The sequence below is a fragment of the Mauremys reevesii genome, linkage group 1, assembly GCF_016161935.1.
Source record: "Mauremys reevesii isolate NIE-2019 linkage group 1, ASM1616193v1, whole genome shotgun sequence".
NCBI classification, from domain to species: domain Eukaryota; kingdom Metazoa; phylum Chordata; order Testudines; family Geoemydidae; genus Mauremys; species Mauremys reevesii.
Genome location: NC_052623.1, coordinates 243,094,533 through 243,112,183, shown reverse-complemented (window position 1 = coordinate 243,112,183; position 17,651 = coordinate 243,094,533). Strand labels below are relative to the sequence as shown.

The window sequence follows — 17,651 nt, the reverse complement described above, 5'->3', positions numbered from 1 at the left end:
GCCCGGATGCGTGAACGGACGGAGGAGCGGAAATAGGCCCCACAGTCGCAGGAAATCCCATCGGCCAACCTCCTCTCTCTGGTTTTATAGATGGCCAGTTTGGCCAGGACTAAGAGGAGGTTGACAAGGAGATCCCGCGACTTCGTGGGGCCACGGATAGGGAGTGCATAGACAAACAGGTGAGGGGAAAAGTGCAACCAAAAACGTAATAGGAGATCCAAGAGGAGCCGGAACAGGGGCTGCAACCTGGCACACTCCAAATAAACATGTGCCAGGGTCTCCTTCACGCCGCAAAAGGGGCAGGTGTTGGGGACAGGGGTAAACCGCGCCAAGTACACGCCCGTGCTCAACAGCAGAGTAGTCGAAGGGAGATATACTGGCCACTGGATAAGCAGTTTTCTGTTCCCTGAGTGACCAGAGCAGGGGCTGCTCCAGGCTAATGAGAACACCTGACTCCAATTAACCTGCTAAGAGTCAGGTGAGGCTGTTAAGCACCTGACTCAAATTAAGGCCCCTCTGATGCTATAAAAGGGCTCACTCCAATCAGACCACAGGGAGCCAGAGGAGAGGAAGTGTGTGCAAGGAACTGGGACTGAGAGGTGTGCAAGAAGCTAAGAGTGAGTAGGCATACTGCTGGAGGACTAAGAAGTACAAGAGTTATCAGACATCAGGAGGAAGGTCTGGTGGTGAGGATAAAGAAGGTGTTGGGAGGAGGCCATGGGGAAGTATCCCAGGGAGTTGTAGCTGTCGTGTGGCTGTACCAGGAGGCACTCTAGACAGCTACAGTCCACAGGGCCCTGGGCTGGAACCTGGAGTAGAGGGTGGGCCCGGGTTCCCCCAAATCTCCCAACTCCTGATCAAACACAAGAGGAATTGACCTTCCCTTCTACCAGAGGGGAAGGTCTCTGGGCTGTTTCCAGACCCACAGAGTGAATCTGTGAGGCGAGCAAATCCACCAATAAGCGCAGGAACCACCAAGGTAGAGGAAGAACTTTGTCACATTATATACTTCATCATTATGTATTCACAGGAGACTTCAATGCAATACTGTTGATAGTAATGAATTCTAGTTGCACTCTTGTAATACATTATTTGTCCAAATCCAATGGTTCATTGGAAGGTTGGCAGGATGAACTAGTGCAGGGGTGGCCAACCTGAGCCTGAGAAGGATCCAGAATTTACCAATGTACATTGCTAAAGAGCCACAGTAATATGTCAGCAGCCCCCCATCAGCTTTCCCTGCCACTCTCCGTGCCCCCTGCTCACCAGCATCCCCACTGATCAGCGCCTCCCTCCCTCCCCACACTCCCAATCAGTTGTTTTGTGGCATGCTGAAGGCTGGGGGGAGGGGAGGAGCGAGGACATGGTAGACTAAGGGCAGGAAAGGGTGGAGTGGGATCAGGGCTTGTAGCAGAGCCAGGGGTTGAGCAGTGAGCACCCTCTGGCATGCTGGAAAGTTGGTGCCTGCAGCTCCAGCCCTGGAGTCGGGGCCTATACAACAGGGGTGGGCAAACTTTTTGGCCTGAGGGCCACATCGGGGAATAGAAATTGTGTGGCGGGCCATGAATGCTCAAAAAATTGAGGTTGGGGTGCAGGAGGGGGTGAGGGCTCTGGGGTGGGGCTGGGAATGAGGAGTTTGGAGTGTAGGAGGGTGCTCTGGGCTGGGACCGAGGGGTTCGGAGTGGGATCAGGGCTGGGGTGCGGGCTCTGGGGTGGGGTTGGGGATGAAAGGTTTGGGGTGCAGGAGGGTGCTCTGTGCTGGGATTGAAGGCTTTGGAGAGCAGGAGGGGGCTCAGGGCTGGGGCAGGGGGTTGGGGCATGGGGAGAGGCTCAGAGGTTCAGGCTCTGAGTGGCACTTACCTCAAATGGCTCCTGGAAGCAGTGGCATGTCCCTTCTCTGGCTCCTATGTGTGGAGCAGCCCCTGACCCTTGGAGCGGGGCCATGCCGTGGCTTCCAGGAGATGCAAAGGGTGGCCTCTGGCCCCGGCTGGATTGCTGGAGCAGGGCTGTGCCGTGTGGCACGGCCCCTGACCCTGCTCCCCAGCAGGAGCTCGTGGGCCGTCTTAAAATGGCTCACGGGTCGGATCTGGCCTGCAGGCTGTAGCTTGCCCGCCCCTGACCTAGCACAATGCATTCCTAATCTATGGGGATTGAGGCCCTGAGTGCTACTGCAATACAAATAATAAATACTAATAAATTTCTGTCTATAGAACACACAGTATGGGCTATAAGTATTTCATTGACTAATGACCAAACAGGTAATCATCAAGCGATCCATCCCCTGTCGCCTATTCCCAGCTTCTGGCAATGCTATCTGTGCAGTTTGTACTATTATAAAATAGGTAAGAGGCCTGTGTACATTATGAACAGATTTTGCAGATCTGAAATACCTTCTCTCTCTGTTTTAGATCATTGTTTTAAAAATTCAATTAATGGCAAAAAAGTGTCCCAAACCAACTTTTTAACTCTCAGAACATAAAAGTAGCCTATTTTAAAAACTTGCAAAAATATTCTCACTTGAAACCTTTGGCTTTGTCTACACTAGATTTTTTGTCCCCTAAAATTTCCCATCATGCAGTTCTAGTGGTAGCAACAGGGGAGTGGGAGGCTAGACAAGGTGCTGGTATTTGAACTACAATGTTTTCTAACCCTCCCCAGAACAGATCTAGGTGACACTGTAGTACAAATGCTGGCAGCTACTGGGGCATCTTGTCTGCACTACAGCTTCCATCATTGATAGCGCTGCAATAATGGGAAGCTTTAAGGAAAAAAATCCAGCATAGACAAGACCTTTGATTGTCATGGTTCAAGCCCATAAGTATATTCTTACAGCAGAGTTACTCATTCATGTAAAATTCATTTGTCATCAATGTATGAATTAACCCTGCCCAGATGCACAAGATATTTTGCAGACTTTTGTGCTATATAAGGGAACTTTTCCCCTGCTGCTGAATAGAGCCCATAGATGGAGGTGTATATGGCATCTTAAGAATGTCAGATAATTCAAACCATCAAAAGCCTAAACTGTTCAGCATGTACATGTGCACACACACAAATCAATAACCGTAAACATTGTTTGGTTATTTTTACAATTTAAAAGGTCATTAATATTGTAAATTAAATACCGGGTAATGAAAGCAAATCTCCGGCATTGCTGTTGCCTGCAGTCATTCAATGGAATCATGATAAGCGGCTGTTGCAGCAGCAGTAGGCATCTGGCTTTTTCTCAGCTGTGTCCTTGTACTAGTAGCTCCTACACCAGGGGCGGGCAAACATTTTGGCCTGAGGGCCACATTGGGTTTCCAAAATTCTATGGAGGGTTGATTAGGGGAGGCTGTGCCTCCCCAAACAGCCAGGTGTGGCCCAGCCAACGCCCCCTATCCAACCTCCCCTGCTTCCTGCCCCATCCACCACTCCCTGTTCCCTGACCGCCCCTGGACCTCCGCCCCTGACTACCCCCTGCCGCTCCATCCAACCTCTCCTCTCATTCCTGACTGCCCACCCCTGGACCTCTGGCCCATCCAACCACCCCTTCTCCCTGACTGCCCCCGGAACCTCTGCCCGTGACTGCCCCCCGCTACCCCATCCACCCCCCCTCCTTCCTGACTGCCCCCCGGTACCCCTGCCCCCATTTAACCGCCCTGTTCCCCACCCTTTGACCGCTCCGACCCCTATTCACACCCCTGCCCCCTGACCACCACCCTGAACTCCCCTGCCCCCTTACCGCACTGCCTGGAGCACTGGTGGCTGGCAGTACTACAGATGTGCCATCCAGAGTATCAGGACAAGCAGCCGTGCCACCGTGCAGCACAGAGCACTGGGTCAGGCCACGGCTCTGCAGCTGCGCTGCCCCAGGAGCTCACAGCCCTGCCACCTGCCGGAGGCGCAGTAAGCTGAGGCTGCGGGGGAGGGGGAACAGCAGGGGAGGGGCCAAGGGCTCAGGGACCGGGCAGGAGGGTCCCGCGGGCTGGAAATTTCAAACTCGTTTGCCTGAAGGTAGGCACCTGAATAGGTGACCTTATTTTCATATGTGCTAAGCACTTCCAGCTCTTGATGAAATCAGCTCTTCTGAAAATCAGGCTGCTGCTGCTTTAAGTGGCTAACTTTATCGATATAAATGTCTAACTTTAGACATGTTAGAAATTTTTGACACACAAGCCTTTGTGCCTCAGTTTCCATATGTGTGAAATACCTATAGTAACAAGGTGCCTCTCAAGTGGTTGAGGCTTTATCAAGAAATTTGTCAATTTGAAAGCGTTGAAGTCCTCAGGTGAATGATGCTAAATAAATCCAAAATATTATATTACTATACAGTGAGATCTAGCACTGAAGTATTGCAGGTTTCTCTGTATTCCAACTGTGTGTCACAGGCCAATGTGCGCCCTCAGTTTGTGTTAGAATCAAATCTTCTTCCAGGCAAACACTTTCTAAAAATGGAACATGATGTTTATGCTTCAGTGCAGCAATACAGTAGCTGTAAGGCAAAGGACAGCACAGCATTAAAAATTACATTAATCAATCAGTCCAGCGGGCAGATAAGTTTTTAAAAACAGGCATTTGATACTAATTGTTAATCATATTGTGTAATTAGTTTAATAAAATGTTCCATTACAAAAATAATCCTTTAAAATATGGCTATATAGAGAGATTTAAATGTAATACAGTCACATGATATTGGGCCAAACTTGGTCTCGGTGAGGATGTAACTGAGGGATGAATTTGACCCATTGCATTTGCAGAATGTATAATACTTTTTAAAAAAGTCATGATACTTGGGGATAATTTGCTATTTTTCAGATCTGCTAGAAGTAGAGTTTATTTCTTTTCAGAGCATATTGCAGGGCATAAGAGTTTTGCCCAAGCATTTGTTTGCATATGGGTATTTACTGAACAGACTTACATTACGAGGGGTTGGGGATGCTACAGAATGAGTGGTTTATGTGATTGCCAAGCATTCTAAGGTGTTGGTGTTTCTTAATATACAGGAATTGGCTAGATGCACTTTCAATGGGCAAGGTACATGTGGTTAAAATGACCAGAAGTGTCACTGCATTGTTCTTCCCAGTTTCTGGTCAGATATTTGTTCTGCTTATTAAGGTGTATTATTTTGAAACCCCCATCGTTTTTGCTGTGATAGGTTTTTTTTTATTACATTTTTGAGAGGCAGGTAACGCTTCAAAGGGCCTGTCTAACACCTGATTGATAAATAAGAGATTACCTTGCTGTGATTTTTTTGCTATATAAGAAAACGCTGCTGGCTGTTGAAGAGAAGACTTGCTCTGTTAATCCTCAGGTAGAAATTTTTCTCTAAGATCCAGAAAAAATAACTTTTCCTCTTTCTTATATAAAGAAAAATTCACTGCAAGTCTGAGAGTGGAAGAGCAAAAGGATAATGATTCAGGGCCAAATTACAAGGGTAATTGGTCCAACCTGTGCCCTCCTGAAGAGGAACTCCAGGGTGGGGCATCAAAGAGCCTATCGATTCCACTAACTTTGCCTCTTCTAGGACCTGATCCAAAGCTCGCTGAAGTCAAGGGAAAGAGTCACATTGACTTTGTGGGCTTCGAATCATGCCCTGAGCCATCAAAATACTTAAGCACGTGATTAACCCTAAGAATGTCTCATTGAAGTCAATGAGACTACTTATGTGCTTCAAGTTAGGCTTGTGCTTAAATGCTCTGATGAATTGGGAAGTTTCCTTGACATCTTGTCCAAAAGCAGGAGAAGTTTGGGGAGGCATGCGTATGGCTCCCCAACACCACTCATTGCCAAGATCCACAGGAAAGGGAGCCTCCAATCCTGTCGCAGACCCACCTCTCCACACCGCTGCTCTGGCCTCTTCTGCCTCTGAGAGGCTTGGAGCCTGAGTTAATGTTAGTTAACCTTGAGGGAGAATGGGGAAGCAAAACCTGTAGACAGAAGTTCTTTCTCCCTCCTTTAGTCCTGCCCACCTCTCCAGCCCCACCTCCAAGCATAGCTTGATTGCAGTGGAGCTTCCTCAGGATCTGGGAGAAGAGGCGAGCAAGCCCCAGAGCTGCCACTCCTCTCTTCTCCACCCATGGTTCCAACTGGATCCATAGGTTTAAGTCCCCTCTGCTTTGACATTTATTTTATTTATTAATATTACCCAGAGTATATTCAGCTCAGATTCCATCCTGTGAGACAAAATAGAGCAAGCTGTAGCACCAGGTGTGTGTGCTGGTGAACATTCAGAAATCCTGTCTGCAAGCTAAGCTGTGTAGATCAGCTGAGGTTTTTGCAGATTTTTTTCTGGCATGACTTAGGAGACACTTTCCTTTTTCACGTAAGAGCACTGCATTTTCTTCTTTCTTCAGTCTCATTGCCTCATGGCTCACTCTCCGTTCTCGAGCCTCAGGCTTTGCTTTAAATCAAAATGGGAATGAATATAAAGAGATAAGGGAGGCTTTATGACATTTGAAAAGCTATCACTGGTGCATATGCAATTAGTTATCCATTGAACATAAGCTGGCAATAAGTTTCTATCTATTTATTGAGTCACAACTGACAGATCTGTTTTGACTTGCCGTATTTTGTTTATGCTTAATATTTGCATTATTCTAGAGCTGGGGTGGGCAAACTTTTTGGCCCAAGGGCCACATCTGGGTGGGGAAATTGCATGCAGGGCCATGAATGTAGGGCTGGGGAAGGTGGTTGGCGTGCGGAGTGGGAGGGGGTGTGGTGTGCAGGAAGGGGCTAAGGAGTAAGGCTGTGGGTTGTGGCAGGGAGCTCAGGGCTGGGGGTTGAGGTGCAGGAAGGGTGCGGCGGGAGTTCAGGGCAGGGGGTTAGGTGCAGAGTGCAGGAGGGGGCTAAGGGCAGGGGGTTGGAGTGCAGGAGGGATTCAGGGTGCAGGCTCTGGCCCAGCGTCACTTACCTGGAGCGACTCTGGGGTGGCAGTGGTGCACAGCGGGGCTAAGATGAGCTCCCTGCCTGCCCTGGCCCAGAGCCGCTCCCAGAAGTGGCCGGCACCACGTCCCAGTGGCCCCTGGCGGGGGGAGGGCTCTGGGCACTCCCCTCACTTGCGGGTACCTTCCCTGAAGCTCCCATTGGCCGTGGTTCCCCATTCCTGTTCTAGAGGCACCCATTGAGATCAGAACCCTATTATACGAGGCACTCTCCAAACACCTAATGACAGTCTCTGCCAGAGAGCTTGTGATCTCTTCTAAATACATAGTAGGATGGGAAGGGAAACAGAAGCATAGAAGTGAAGTGGGTTACCCAGCATGCCAATGGCAGAACCAGGAACAGAACCCATGTGCCCTGGCTTCCAGTCCCCTAAATCATGCTACCATGGTTGGATCCGGTGGTTAGAGGGTGGAACTAAGAGTCAAGACTCTTGAGACAATATTCTGCCACTGCTGGATGCAAATAAATTCTGTTGAAGTCGGAGGGAGATACTCGGATCTGATGAGGGTAGAATCCAGCATATCTCGTTCCATGCCAATGTTTGTACCGTGTGGCCCTGATCAGGTTTTTTGAATGTTACCACAATACAAGTAATAAAAATAACTTCCTTTCCCTCTTGTGTGACTTTCCCAGCAGTGCTCCCACATTGGCAGGCAGAAGTGTTGAGAAATGCATGACAGCATTAATTAACACAAACCACCATTGTAACTGCCACCCATATTGGCAGTCTGAAGAGAGGGGCCAAGGATAGACACTGAAGTTTGCTTTTCCTGCCCCTAAAGCTGGGCTCTCCATTTCAGGGGCGGGGCACACTGAAGGGCACGGGGACACTTGCTCTACACTTTCTGTGGGCAAACAGGCGACTTCAGTTTGCAGTGTTGTCAGTGTGGCATCTTTCACAGTTGTTCTTGTGTGTGTTTCAATCCAGTCAGTATGGTATCTAGGTATCACCACAGTAGTTTGGTGTCAAGCACAGAAAAAACAAAGAGGAAAAAGGAAGAGAAATTAACAGAAAGAGTGGGGTGAGAGAGATTCTTAAGGAAAGGACAGACGGCAGTAGAGGTCAAACTACATATATTTTAATTTATCCCATGTAAGTTTTCACATCAGAGATTATGAGGCCCACTAAATCTGCCTTTTGTTTGCCTGTTTAATTATTGTTGACACTTTGGCCTGAGCCATTAGCCAATATTTGGGGCCTTGTAGGACTGTTTCTGTTGAGATGAGGAATCAGTGAGGAGTCAAGTATCTTAGTGATTATATTTTATTTACAAGAATTCTGCACAAAGGCCTGTTTCCCTGAACCCAATAGAAACAAACAGCAGCAGGCAGTTACCCTGCTCAGTTACCCCTCCAGCATGCTCTGTGCCCAAAGAAGCTCTGTCTTTGCTTCCTTTCAGGACCACCCACACAACTCTCTGCCTCCAATACGCACAGCCTGCAGCCCAGTCTCGTAGCCCCAGCATTTGCAACCAGAGAAACCCCTCAGTCCCACACAGCTTAGTTCTCACCCTAATGCTTTGGATGGTATCCTCCATTTTTGCAGCTGTCTTTACTACATAAATGGGTTTGATTTGCTCCTTCTCTTGAGCCTTAAAGAGAGCGCTTGGCACAGTTGTTGGCTTTAAAACGAGACCTGTGATTGGTGTTGGATCAAGAACCCTCTCCCGCCCCTTGTTCCCTCCCCCATCCCAATAGTAGCCATTAGCACCTTTCAGTATAACATCTTTTAAAATAAGATACATTATTCAAGTACAATCAACTCCCATATGAAAAAAAAACTAAGTATTTATCCCCTCCAAAAGCTCTGGCTAAAATTTTTGAAATCCAGGAGCTTAAAATGAAGTGTACAAATTTAAATTTAACCACCTAAATAAGAGGCCTAGCTTTTAGAAATACTGACCTGCTGTTGATTTTGGTGGCAGCTGCAGGTGCTCAGCACCTTTTGAAAATTATATAATTTAGGATACCTAAGGCTCTGATTCAGAAAAGCAAAGAGTACTCAAATACATAATACATATATTGAGTACATGATAAGACCCATTGACATCAACGGTTAGCCAAAGTCCTGAAGTTAAGGTTGTGCTTAAGTGTTTTCTAGAAATAAGGAACTATATATAGATAGCTAGTTTTAGGCACCCAGGTTTCAAAATATTGGTTTTTATTTTGATGTACAGCTTTTGGTGATATCTTTTTCATGGTTAGTTGGTAATAGGTTTTCAGTAGAATCCTTTCTTGGTTTCATGGAATATTTAAGCAGAGCTATTACCTTTAAAGTGTTCACTGTCTGCAGGCTAAAAGTTCCTACAAAGAGAACTGTAATTGTTATATTAGTACAGTCAAACTAATGCACTGTAATACCTAGATAAGTCTTCTTATGGTTGAAAACTTCTGGCTCTTCATGTGCTTTGACTCACCGTTCATTTTACATCAAATACATTATGCAAAAAGAAGACTAAAATAGGCCATTGTTTAGTAAACGCTTCCTGAAAATCAGATTGTTTAAAGAGAGACTTTTTCAAAAGACTAAGACCAAAAATTCCTCTTCCTTTGGAAAATGTGTGTTCCTAAGTCTGAAAAGCCAAGTCCTCTGCAGAATCCATGATGGCTGGTGCTGAACGATTTCTGCCTTAGCGCATCTGTGATTTAATTGCACAGTATTTTTAAGTATCAAATAAAAGAGTGACACTTTACTTGGAGCCGTGAGTAAAGAGCAGTGCATAGCTGTGCCAGGGAGGCAGTATGACTCAGAGTGACAATCCTTTTCTGACAGATTACTTTCCCCTGAGCCAGCTGAGCTGTGCTGGTCAGCATGTTATGAGAAGGTGAGGGGGGGAGTAGAGGCAAGGCTCTGCCCATGTCCCGCTCTGCTCCAGCCACTCCTGCCCATCTGTGTATGCGAGGGGAGTAGCAGCCCCTCAGATCCTGCTCTACTCTCCCCCACCCTCCACCATGATGCAGGGAGCAAAAATGTACCTTACTTGCCTATGTCAAGTCACAGTCTTCCCTTATATGAAGTATCCTGGAAATGTGACCTTGTAGGAAGATTTTTGAATTTTAGTTTCCGTCATTAAATGATTACTGTCTGACTCCCCCACCCATAATTTCCCACAACTGTTAAAATGTTAAAATATAAACAACTGTTAAAAGATAAAAATAGAAAAAGTTAAAATTAAACATTGATATCTGTCAAAATTGTAAAACAAAACATTGAATTCTCCCTCGCCTATTTATAGTTCTGTGGTCACTGATGCATAAGCACTTTTATTCTGATTTTGAATTATTTTATTTTTAAAAGAACAGGAGTACTTGTGGCACCTTAGAGACTAACAAATTTGAGTATAAGCTTTCATGGGCTTCAGCTCACTTCATCGGATGCGTAGACTGGAACATATAGTGAGGATATATATGCACATACAGAGAACATGAAAAGGTGGGAGTTGTCCTACCAACTCTAAGAGGTTAATTCTTTTTGTGGATACAGACTAACACAGCTGCTACTCTGAAACCTTTATTTTTAAATACTCATACATCTTTGTTTTATGTTTCTTCCAGGCTGCAGACTTAATTATTAACCCAGCTACCACTTTCAAGGAAAAACCAGACCCCAGTGGTTTGGTGTTCGGAACTGTTTTCACAGACAACATGCTGACAGTCGAATGGTCTTTGACTTCAGGATGGGAGAAACCTTATATTAGGCCTCTTGAGAACCTTTCATTACATCCAGCTTCATCATCTTTCCAGTATGCTGTGGAAGTGAGTACCAAATGGATTAGGAAATTACCTTTTCTTTACTAGCTTTTGAAAACATCATGTCGTAGTACATTCTAAGTACTGTTACTGTCTTAGTTAGTTAGTACTGACTTAATGTGCTGAGTTAACACTGGTGTCACTCCAGAGTAACTCCATTGGCTTTGGTGAAGTTAGTTTTGATTTACATTTGATTAACTCAGAGCAAAACCTGGCTCACGTTTTCCAGCTCACCCTGCTTCGTACTCTAGTGTGACACTGAAATGGTCTGTATGAGACTCTAGGAAAGTTGATGGTATTAATTTGGGGGCTGGGCATGCATACTGAAAAACTGACAGAATGCAGTAAAGATCCACAGCTTGAATTGCAGGACACACTAGGCAGATTCTTGTTTTTAATTCCCACTTGTTGACTAGTTCTCAGACAATCTTATAAGATTAAAAATAAATGTATTAGAGCAGAGACCAAATAGCAACAAGGAGTTGCCCATAAGGAAGTGAAATGTTAACAGCCGGAAGCCAGCGTGGTTAATAGCTTTAAAAAATGCTTAGCTGTCTAAAGCTGCCTTTTCTGTGTTATTGGAGCGGCTTGTGCTAAACTCTCGTCTGTGTCAGAGCATCAATAGGGACGCATTGAGCTATCTAGGAAATACAGTGAGAACATTGGCCTGATTCTCCTTCAACTTCAGCATAATCAGGAGTGACTCCAATGAATTCATTGGTGTTACACTGGTGTAAAAGAAGAGAAATAGGCTCGTGGCTTTTTCTTTTTTTGCCTGGGAGACTCCTCTGAGCCACAAGGCTACCCCGTTTTTTCCATTCAGACAACTAACCTTCAAGGATCTGTGTTATGATTACAGGTCCCTGTGGCTGAGGGCGGCTAAATACGGCTCTTGATCAGCCCAGGGAGCAAGAAACCACGCTGGAGTCCCAAATGTATGTTTCACTCATAGTAGCATATTGCTTTAATGCTAGGCCTCTGGCCCAGTCTGAAATCATTGCTAATATGAATATGCTCTTATTTTTTTCCATTTTTTATTCTTTTTTACTTTTGTTGCATCACGTTTCCTCTAGCCAAGAGGAGAGACAGAGGAGAATCTGGTCCCAATGGTGTGGCTCAATGAATACACAGTGGGTATATTAAAAATGATGAATTTGGCATTCCCCCCTCCCTTCTCCTTGCCCTCCATGATACACTGTGATATCCTGGATCTGCTAGCCTCTGGATCCAGCTCCTGTGACTTACAGATGCCAGATGATATAGTGTGCACACATTTGCAGCCCTGCAACGGTTTGCAGCAGCAAATGGTATAAAAACCAGCAAGCAATTATAGCCGTTGCTTTTATTAGAGCTGGGCATTCCCAGAACACACCGCAGGTACTCTCTCTTTACAAGTAAAAAGGTTTTCTGTGCTCTGAAATGACAAGCATCCATCCATGGAGAAAAAGATTTAAAGGCTTGAGCAATCTTTATGTTGCAATAATGATGTGATTCTTGCTTCTCTGAAACCATTGATCGTATCTTAGACTAACATTCCTTCCTCTTTCTCTCATAAAACATTCTGTAAATGGATATTGGGGAAAACAGCTGTTTTGTAATAACCACAATTGGCACAATAAGAAAATTATGGTATTAGCTGATTGCTAGTCCAGTACAAAATCCTATTAAAGTTCCTATATCATCAACAATGCTGTGACTTATTAAAGGTGCATTTTGTTCTCTTGTTACAGTGTCAAATTTTGTTGTGGGATGGTTTCCTTTTAAATATGTGCAAGAAGTTTTAATGAAATGGAAGCTGGCATGGTCCACAGCACCGAGACCGGTGTTGAGAAGCAAGAAGCCCTGAGTTCTAATCATGGCTCTGCCACTTGACTGAAAATCACTGAGGCTCTGTTTATACTACAGCTGGGTTGTCCTGTGACCCAGTTATGACACAATAAAAATTTGTGGTGTGAACAAGACCTCACTGCGTCCTGGAAGCTGCATTAAAGCCTTTGATGGTCCTGTACTGCTAACCCTTATGGAAAAGTGCTGTAGAATGTAATAGGGATGAAACCATTCGGGTTCTATAGAAACTACTCTAAAAACAACTCATAGAACTTAAAGAATTGAATTGTTTTGCTATGTTTTTAGAACTGTTCAGTCAGATATAGTTTTCTGTTACATTCTAAAGGATGGTCCAAAAAACTATGAGCTAGATTCTCCAGTCTGCTCTTATGGTTCAAAGTAGCTGGATTCTGGCCATAAGAATTCTTGAATTCTTCTTCTGGCATAAAGCTGAGGTAGCTGACTTCTGTGCCACCTGTGTCCTCCACCCATTTCACCCCATCTCCCCACATAGGGTTGTGTTGGGAGACAGATGGAGCAAGCCTCAGCTGCTCTAACTACTGCCAGGGCCAGTTGATACAGGATCAAAGGATTGTAACAGGCTTCCTTGGTTTTCCTTCAGCATAGGCACATATCAGGTGGAGCCCTAAAGAAAATGTATCATACCTTATTAAATTCTATAGGACTTTTCCATAAGGGAAGATGGTATTTGGGATCAGTCCTAGGTATTAGTCAGGGTATGAAGGTATCATAAAGTCTCACCCATGCTAACTGTTGGAACCAGCTCAGGATAATGACATTATCACCAAGTCCCCTGGGACAGATGTATTTGTAGTGTAGGCAACTATACTAACATGTAGTAACATGGGAGTAATAATACTTATCTACCTCACAGGGGTGCCACAAAGATTAATTAGTTAGAATTCATGCAGTACTTTGAAGATGTAAAGTGTTTATGAAAGTGCTGAGCTCTGTTACTTCCAAAGGGCATGTTTTATTTTTGTATTGGTGGATATGGGATAACCAGGTTCCAATTTTCATTTGGCTTCTTTCTCCTTTTGGGTTGGTAGCTGTTTGAAGGAATGAAGGCTTATCGAGGAGTGGATGGTAAAATCCGCCTGTTCCGTCCAACGCTCAACATGGACAGGATGGTGCGGTCAGCGGCGCGAGCAACACTGCCAGTATGTAACTGAAACCTGTCCTTTCCTTGGGTTAGGAAAGTATTTTTATTTTTAGGGTGTGAGGCTTTGAAGTGCTCAGGAGTTGTAAACCTTTGCTGACTACAAAGAAAATACAGTACTTCCCTTTAAATCTTGTTAGGAGTCTTGTCATGGTGTAGGGGTCATTGTAGGGAGCTGGTGAAATGAACTCTTCTGCTAGATCAGTGTTTCTCAAACTGGGGGTCCGCACCCAATAGTGGGTCACAAGACTATTGTAGAAGGTTGCAGTATTGCCACCCTTACTTCTGCACTGCCTTTGGAGCTGGGCGGCTCCAGTGGGCAAGGGGTGGGTAGGGGGAAGGGTCATCACAGCCTGAAATATTTTCAAAGGGGGGCCTGGCAAAAAATAGTTTTAGAACCTCTGTGCTAGATCACTGGCACTAAGATGGAGGTTCATTTTCTCCATCTCTCCTAGCTCCCCTTCCCCACTGATGGAAATTAAAGTTCAGGGGATTAATCAGTCCTTTAAAAGCTGAAGGCATATAATACACACATCCTTCTCAACATTTATATACCGACAGTGGGCCAAATTGTACTCTCTCTTACCGTTATGGAAGTCCATGGGCTTGCACAGGTAGAATTTAACCCATTGTTTCCAGTGGCTAAGTCTTCAAGGTCAGAGTTCTGTTTTTTGGCTCTGCTGCTGACTTTGTGACCTTAGTCAAGTCCGGTAGCCGCTTGGTACCCCAAGTTTATCACCACGCTGATGAGCTTGGGCTGCGCAGGGCAAGCTTTAGCAGGGCAAGATAGTTGCACCCTGGCCTGTGTGTTCCCTGCCATGATTGTTATGGTAATATTGTATGTAGGAATTCTATAGTGAAATGTTCCTCATTATCCACAATGCTCTGAAAATTCACAGGCCTTAAATTCCTGTCCAAGCTCTGGGAACAAACTGCTAGGATCATCCAGGTATATCTCACTGCCATTGAGGGGCCTTGGACATTGGTACACCTTGGTGCCTCCTTTTTTCTGCCTATGGCACACAATAGTATTGTCTCCTGAGGGCTGTAATATTTTAGTCTAATCCAGATTACTGGGCTCAATGCAGAGGGAACTGTGCGGGTTTAGTGGCCTGTGTTATACAGGTCAGACTAGGTGATCTGGTGGTCCCTTCTGGCTTTAAACCCTGTGTGACCCTGAAAGTTAAGGGATTGCCCATGCATACACATACAGTGTGCTTTGTACAACAGAATTGGAGGTGAGTAATCCTACTGGTTCTTTATTTGTGTTTGTGAAATATATTTCACAATATCATTAAGGATCTTAAGACAGCTCATTTCTTGGCACTTGAAATTACATGGCCTTTTCCCTTGTATCTTATTACACACTAAGGGTGATGTTAGAATCGTGGACTTTTATAGCCTGCAAACACTTTCTTCATCATGATTAAAAGTTCCCATTAGAACAGTGGTGGACAAACTTTTTGGCCTGAGGGCTGCATCGGGTTTCGTAAATTGTATGAAGGGCCGGTTAGGGGAGGGGGTTGCGGCCCGGCCCCCAACCTTCTAGCTGTCCCCCTCCCCCCCCGGACTCCTGCCCCATCCAACCCCCCCTTTTCCCTGATGCCTCCCTTCCCCTGGGACCCCTGCCCCATCCCTGTCCCCTGACTGCCCCATGCCACCCCATCCACCCCCTCCTTCCTGACTGCCCCCTGGGACCCCTTCCCCATTCAACCCCCTGTTCCCCCCCACCCCAACCGCCCTGACCCCTATCCATACCCCGCCCCCGACCACCACCCCAAACTCCCCTGCCCTCTATCCAACCCCCCACTCCGTGCCCCCTTACTGCGCTGCTTGGAGCGCTGGTGGCATTACAGCCGCGCTGTCTGGCTGGAGCCGGGCCACGCCGCCACCACACACAGCTCAGAGCCCGGCTCTGCAGCTGCACTGCCCCAGGAGCTCTCAGCCCTGCCACCCAGAGCACTGCACTGGCGATGGAGCGAGTGATGTCAGGCTGCACGGGAGGGGCTGAGGGCGAGCCTCCCAGGCCAGGCGCTTGGGGGCCAGGCAGGACAGTCCCGTGGGCCGGATGTGGCCTGCAGGCCATAGTTTGCCCACCTCTGCATTAGAATGTTTCCATAACTTTCTTTTTTCTTTTCTTTTCTTTTTTTTTTCTTTTTTTTTTCTTCAGTGTTTTGACAAGGAGGAGCTATTAGAGTGCATCCGGAAGCTTGTGGAAGTGGAAAAAGAGTGGGTCCCGTACTCTACGTCTGCAAGCCTTTATATCCGCCCTACTTTAATTGGAACAGAGGTGTGGAAAAAACTTTTTTCTTCTGAGTTTTATATACGTTTTCATTACTTTGTTCTTAACCTCTTGAAGTCCGTACTGTGTAATAGGCCATGGCAAGGAGACTAAAGCATTTAATTCTCTTTCTACAGCCGGAGTGGAAACCATATTTTGACACTTAGTCTAGAGCAGTGATTGTAAGCTCTTCAGGGCAGAGACTGTCCCTTATGTTTGTACAGTGCCCATCACAATGGGGCCCTGATCTCGACTGAGGCCTGTAGACCTTGCTGTAATACAACTCATAATAAACATTCTATACAGATCTTTTTATTTTGAGGCATTGGGATATATTCACCAGTATTCTGTGGCTGATTTGCGTCTCTCTGGCCATGTACAGTTTCTATACATTTGGTTTAACAGGCCAATCAAAGTTGGTTTATGGCATCTTTGCATTGCCAGAAGAGTGCACAGTACCCATAATGCACTAGTGAATGCATTAGTGAGTTTTATGAATGACAGGTCTTGCTTGGTTAACTATATTTTACTTTTTTTTTCCTGTCTCTGGTATGTAAATGATTGCTTTCAAAAGTAGCATGTTAGAAAATAGATTAACCACATTTGGCTTCAGTGGAATCTTATTGCTTAACTCCCCCACAATATAAGTCAAATAGCATCTATTCTTTTTTTCTTCCTAAATTCATTTAAAGTGAATTTAGTGGTCAAGAAAGGTGCTGGCCTGGCCTGGACAGAAGTCCTTTATTTATACATAGAACAGTGGTTCTCAAACTTTTGTACTGGTGACCCCTTTCACATAGCAAGCCTCTGAGCACGACCCCCTTATAAATTAAAAACACTTTTTAATGTATTTAACACCATTATACATGCTGGAGGCAAAGCACGGTTTGGGGTGGAGGCTGACAGCTTGTGACCACACATGTAATAACCTTGCGACCCCCTGAGGGGTCCCGACCCCCAGTTTGAGAACTCCTGACATAGAACATATGTAATATGGACAGCATCAGCACAAGCTTGTACGCCTCACCCACATCCTGGAGTGAAGATCTCTCAGGGTGACGAGACAGTTCAGTCTTCAACAACCATTCCGTCATCAGCCTCTTTTTCTTAGTCTGCCAACAGAAGAACTAATGTAACTTGACTATCTGGATAATCAAGAAAAAACTAACGTCTTTTGCTTTTTAAGAATGATTTGAGAAGTTGCTATCCCCTTGGCAATATCTGTTCTATAGTCTCATGTGTGTGTTGTTTGTTGTATGTTTGTATTTTGTATTATATGTATTAAACCAACGACCTTTTGGCCACTAATTTAGAAGCACTGGTGTGGTTGGATTTTTTTGTTCATTCAATGACCCTATGGCAGTTTTAAGTCTGGCACATTTAAAGCGATGCCACAGTATAATCTCTCATGCATTTGCACGTACCTTTTTTGTGTTTGTATACATACTCATCATTCCAAGAATTCCATCCATATACCACCCTTCCTCATCATGCCTCTGCATAGTCACTAATCACAGTATTCCTTCCCTGTCCTGCTTTTCTACTACAGATTGGCTAGTAGGTTTGTGCTCACTCCTGCTGCTGGAGCATAAATGCATCCAGATTTCACCAATTCAAAGAGGAATCAGAAGTTTGCTAACAAATCGTGGTCTCTTTTGTGGGTTCCCCACAGGTTGCTGCCAAGTGGTA

At 45.4% G+C, this 17,651-nt stretch overlaps 1 protein-coding gene across 6 annotated transcripts in view; it reads left to right on the top strand.

Annotated features, from left to right (window-relative positions):
• Window positions 1-17,651, top strand: part of BCAT1 (branched chain amino acid transaminase 1) — a 106,305-nt gene that overhangs the window by 53,666 nt on the left and 34,988 nt on the right. For 4 of the 6 annotated variants that reach the window (XM_039544176.1, XM_039544194.1, XM_039544202.1 and 1 more), the window contains 4 exons: window positions 10,480-10,680; window positions 11,748-11,804; window positions 13,572-13,682; window positions 15,852-15,971. In XM_039544176.1, coding sequence (XP_039400110.1) covers window positions 10,480-10,680; window positions 11,748-11,804; window positions 13,572-13,682; window positions 15,852-15,971 — 489 coding nt within the window. Of the gene's footprint in view, window positions 1-563; window positions 618-10,479; window positions 10,681-11,747; window positions 11,805-13,571; window positions 13,683-15,851; window positions 15,972-17,651 lie in introns of those variants that run through there. The other 2 variants (XM_039544209.1, XM_039544182.1) reach the window with 2 other exon arrangements.